The 5,259-nt window shown below is 42.4% G+C and overlaps 1 protein-coding gene across 1 annotated transcript in view; it reads left to right on the top strand.

Annotated features, from left to right (window-relative positions):
* The window catches only part of LOC117958579 (potassium channel subfamily T member 2), a 39,576-nt gene that overhangs the window by 22,623 nt on the left and 11,694 nt on the right, over positions 1–5,259 (top strand). The window contains exons 14-15 of the mRNA XM_034895050.1: positions 515–623; positions 5,033–5,141. Coding sequence (XP_034750941.1) covers positions 515–623; positions 5,033–5,141 — 218 coding nt within the window. The remainder of the gene's footprint in view (positions 1–514; positions 624–5,032; positions 5,142–5,259) is intronic.

Raw genomic sequence — 5,259 nt, 5'->3', positions numbered from 1 at the left:
TAATTAAAAACCCCTGCATATCTGTTCCTGCCTGCTGTCTGTTGCGTTTGGGTCCTCACCTCACTCCCCCTCGTAACAACCAGCCTGACACAAAAATTAAAACTACACACATATGTGCAAGAACAACAACAATGGACTCTATGGGTGCGGTGTTCCACAGCACTACATTTCATGAGAACACTGTTTAATCTACACCCTGGTATTCACACTGAATGATTCGGTAGCTAAATTGTCAGTTACTTCATCTCATCAGGTCACAATTTTTATTTGATTGTTCAAATACCAAAAACTTGAATATTTCTTTGTAGAAAAATGTCGGCGTTACATTACAACTCTAAATTGTTGCAAGGGCCATTAGAGTTACATTCAGTGGGGATTATTACAGAAGAGCTCCAATCTGATTCTGCTAATGCTGGGTTTCTACCCCTCTCTCTCTCTCTCTCTCTCTCTCTCTCTATTCCTCCCTTCTTTTCACTCCATCAATCACACTCCCCTCTGTCTCCAATTTTCTTAGGATCATCAGACCATCCTCCGAGCTTGGGCAGTAAAAGACTTTGCTCCAAATTGCCCCCTCTACGTCCAGATTCTCAAGCCAGAGAACAAGTTCCATGTCAAATTTGCAGGTGGGCAAGGGAGTGTGAAATCGAATACACTGACAGTGACAGCTGAGGTGTGTGTGTTTGTTCTTGTTTGGATGCATCTACTGTTCTTTGATCAGAATGCAGATAATAATGGGATGACTACTATAAGAATGTCGTGGCCCGGTGTAGGTGTGGAGATTGGTGATTATTTTGCTTCTGCACGATTGTCATGATATGGGAAACTGAGCTGTCCTGTCTGTTTAATTTTCCTGTCCCATTTTCTACCTGAGTTTGTCAGTTTGATTTGCAAGCCGGAGAATTGTATTTTCTATCAGCGTGGCTTTGCAGCACACAGCTCTCTGTCCTCCTAGCTACGAGGGAGAGCTGGACAGATTGGCTTGGCTTGAAGCCCTCTGAGGGTTTTTGTGTTTTTTACATTGCCTTTTGGAGAGTGTCTCTTCCCTTCCTGCTCAACAAAAGATGCAAGTCAATTGTCTGCAAGTAAAAGAAAATAAACTCTCTCTCACATACAATTTGCCTAAAGCCTTGGAGAACTCAATTCTAGCTTGCTGCCGTCATCCCAGCTGTCTCTATCAATGATGAACATTTTTGAGGAGTTCTGCTGCTGTGCTAACCTGGCAGTTGAGCCTTCCCTGCAGGCAATCTTCCTTTGCCCCTGCAGTGCTGTTTAAGTACCTCACTCCCATTGCCAGACTGAGGCCTTTGTTGTAAATCGGGCTGGAATGTTTAGGTTGTATAATTGTAATATTGATAAAAAATGTTCTTTGATTATCAGTTAGCACTGTGCAACTGTGCTGGGAGTTCGGTAGCTGTAACATGTAGCTATATAAATTGCTTTGATGTGTTTTCTTACATTTACGTAGTGTTGATGCAGGGCTCCTGCTCTAGGGACGGATACAGTCGCAGTTGCGGGGCTCCAAAACCATCTCTGGGGGGATCTGAGTCAGCGGACTGGTGCCCGCTGGTGCCCGCCAAAGAGATCCCCTTCCGGGATGTCTGGGTGGAACCGGTGGTGGTATCCTGACTGTCCGTCCGGCTGCCATCGCCTGCCGCTTCAGTTCCTCCGTCAGTAGGCGGGCTCACAACTGGCAGGCAGCAAGCCCGGCGGGGCCGAGGCACACCTCACAGCTTGGGTGGAGATCTGATGGCAGGATGTAGCTGGTCCGTCAGACCGTACACAGGTGGACACCGTTGTTCTTCGAAGTCTTCAAACTGCTAGTCGCTGAAGAAAAATAGAGAGCAGACCTCTGGTCTTGCAGTTGTAATATACTGTAACTGCGGACATAGAGGGCCGTGCAGGGCACAAGAGTGCGAAAGAAATCTTCACAACGACTCATGCCCGAGGGATAACTCCAATAGCAGCAGCTCTTAGAGGGCAATGTCTATACGAAGTAAAACCTCATTCATTGAAAAAAAGGATATTGTTTCTTATGGAATAGACAGTAGTCATGGCCTTATTGTCACAACGGCCTTTCGGTACAGAATAATACATTTCATACAGGACTATAGTGAGATGTAAAATAGCCTACCCTTGAAGAAGAAAGAAAATATATAGATGTATACTGTATGTTGCCAGACATAGGGAACAAATCTGTATACAGGCACAAGGACATTACTGTAAGTACAGATGTCATCTTTTGACCCCACTTGGAATATGCCCACTAAGTGCTAATGTGGGAGGCATTAATGAGCAAGAGATACAAGATTGAATTTGATCCAAAGGAACAGCTCAGCGCTCATTAGAAATGATCTGTCGGTAAGATGCTGCAGCAGGGCAGGACACCCTGAGCTTTTTAAATAACCACACAGAAGTGGGGGCAGAGTGTTGATTGATTATCTCCCCAGTTTATGTTTTGAATGACAATAGTCAGTTTCCCTCCTGAGTTTTGCTCATCACTCACCACTCACTCACCCAAACTATAACAGCCTGCTGATTTAATTAGCTTAACCGGTGGACCTGTGGTAAAGTTGTAATTGCACTCCTGCAGCGGGTGCAAATAACCACATTTGCGCACACATACACACACAAATCCGCACAGACCTTTAATACTAGTCTGTGAAAGAGATGGATACAAAGACCGGGGTCTTCTAAGCGAGGGCGACACAAAGAAAGCGAGAGTGTGTGTGTGTATGCACAGCGCGTCAATGTCTGTAATTTCACTCCTGGTCTGGGTCCAGGCACCTGCGGGATGGAGGGCTGTGGCAAACAGTAAGCAGATATGAAGATGGGAAGTGAAGGGATAACAGTGATAAAAACAAGTGCAAGAAGGATGCTGGAAATGGAAAAAAAGACTCAATGTGTGGTGTGTGACTATTGTGTCTGTGCTTTGGGAGTTAGATATTTATGTGTGTTGGTGTGTACAACACAGACAGAGAGGGTGAGAAAGTGTGTGTATGAATGCTGTTGCTCCACAGAAGCAACATCAATGGTTTTTTCTTTTACTCTGCAGACTTTCAGATGCCCCTTGCTCTGTAACAGCTTATACATCGAAGCAGATTCATAGGCTGAATAGCAAGAGGCTATTCTTTGTGTTTGTATGTGTGCTGCATTATGATGTACTGTTCTGAGCTAAAAGAACATTGTTACCCCAACAGAAAATCCACAGTTAGCCGTTTTAATTGTTTTGTCTCCCACCTGCTCAGCTTCAGGCACACATATACACACACACACACACACACAGACCTGACTAATTTATTAAAAAAGTGCCTTTAAATCTCAGCTGGCTCTCCTGTTACTCAGACTGGCAGCTAATTGAATCTGATGCTTCATGTCCGGCTCTGACGGTAATCCCCAATTATTTCCTGTACATATTGTGCTTTTAGGACCAAGCTCAACACTGTTGATAAACAAGACAGCCCTGCTATGCTTGTGTGCTCACTTCTGAAGATAATGCAATCAAGAATTACACAGCAGGGAAAAGGATTCTCCCTGGGCCAGATTCACTAATTGGCTTAGTAAAACATGAATAGCTCTATTGGTTTTTCCTCACAAAGAGGAGGTTGTGTGGCATCAGGTACACGAGAGAAGTGTCATCTGTGTTTGTTCATTTCTGTTTGGTTGGCTCAGAGGTCGGGCTTTGTTAAATCTCGAATGATGTGACTGAAAAGCAGTTTGAAAAGGCTGACACTGAATTGCTAGCTTGTTGCTAAGTCTTCAAATCACCCCCAAAAAACTGAGCCGGTGCAAGAGGATGATAGAGGATTTTTGACTTGCCTGTCTGCTTGACTCATTTCTGTTAGATAAACATCAAGTTACATATTTTCCAGCATAAAATAGTAATATATTTTAGTGTGTGTGTGTGTGTGTGTGTGTGTGTGTGTGTGTGTGTGTGTGTGTGTGTGTGTGTGCTTGTGCCTTTTAGTGGCAAGATGTAGCCATTATGTGAAATGCATTATTTATTGTATGTGTTTGCAAGAGCCACAGAGAACTGTCGTTTTTATTGGGAATATTTCTCCAGTTAAGTAGTTCCAGTTCACCAGGATATTGTTTCAAGAAAATGTGTTGCTATTGAATTTTTAAAGTTTTTGTGTGTAACCTTTTGATTGTAATGAGCGTCAGTCACATTCAAGCCATTGCCGAATGAGTTGATACAAAGCTAATGAAGACTATCAGCTCCACACAACTCTCTCTGTATTTGTCAGTATTGCTATGTTTAGAAGATTGTGTTGTCCGGTGACTTTCCTGCGCAGAAATTCAAGTGACAATTATGACCTCTTTTGAAGAGGAAGGCTATATCATGTGGACGCGCTGACAGCGCTGTTGTAATTACTTAGAATTCCTCATTGTGGAGACAGAAACCACGCACTTTAGCTTTAAAATGTTTTTTTTAGTTCTTTGAGGTAACCAACAACAATTTTGATAATTACAGTTTAACCAATCACTTTTTCAAGCTTCTCAAATATTGCTTGTGTTTATGTTTCTTCTCACATTTGCTTGTTTTATTCCAGTTGTAATAAAACAACAAAAAACGTTCTGGTTTTGAACTGTTGGTCAAACCAAACAAGCAATTAGAGGATATCACCTTGGGTACTTAAAACGTGACCGAGGTAAACCAACTCATTATTATTATTTTTTTTTAATAATAGATTAGCCCTTCTTTTAACACTATAAATACATAGCATTCACTCTCTTGTAAGCATAACCTTCAGAAATGTATTTCTCCCAACCTTAGCAGATAAAACTGAAATCTGCATTGCTTCCATCGGTGATTCGGTTAGATCATTTCTGACTCCTTTATGTTACATCTGGATTACGGTGATGAAACTACCTTTCTCTGTCGCTCATACACACTGAGGAAGGCAATGAGTGTGTTTCCCAGGAGAATATTTGTATTCATTGTTGTGCTCAGAGTTGAAACTTTTACGGAGCAGAATGTGAGTATTTGTGTTGATCTTGGTCACTTTGCCCTTTTTGTTTCCTGTGTGTGCAGATCATGTGGTGTGTGAAGAAGAATTTAAGTATGCCATGCTGGCTTTAAACTGTGTGTGCCCTGGTACCTCAACACTCATCACTCTATTGATCCACTCCTCCAGAGGACAGTGAGTTCACTTCCTTTATTTATGCCTCTGCCTATTTGATTGTTCACAGTACGGTCTTTACAGTCAAATATACAGTAGATAAAGTAAATAGTGAGCTTCTTTTGATCTCCTAACTTTC

The sequence above is a fragment of the Etheostoma cragini genome, chromosome 15, assembly GCF_013103735.1.
Source record: "Etheostoma cragini isolate CJK2018 chromosome 15, CSU_Ecrag_1.0, whole genome shotgun sequence".
Lineage (NCBI taxonomy): Eukaryota > Metazoa > Chordata > Actinopteri > Perciformes > Percidae > Etheostoma > Etheostoma cragini.
This window is presented reverse-complemented; position numbering and strand designations above follow the sequence as displayed.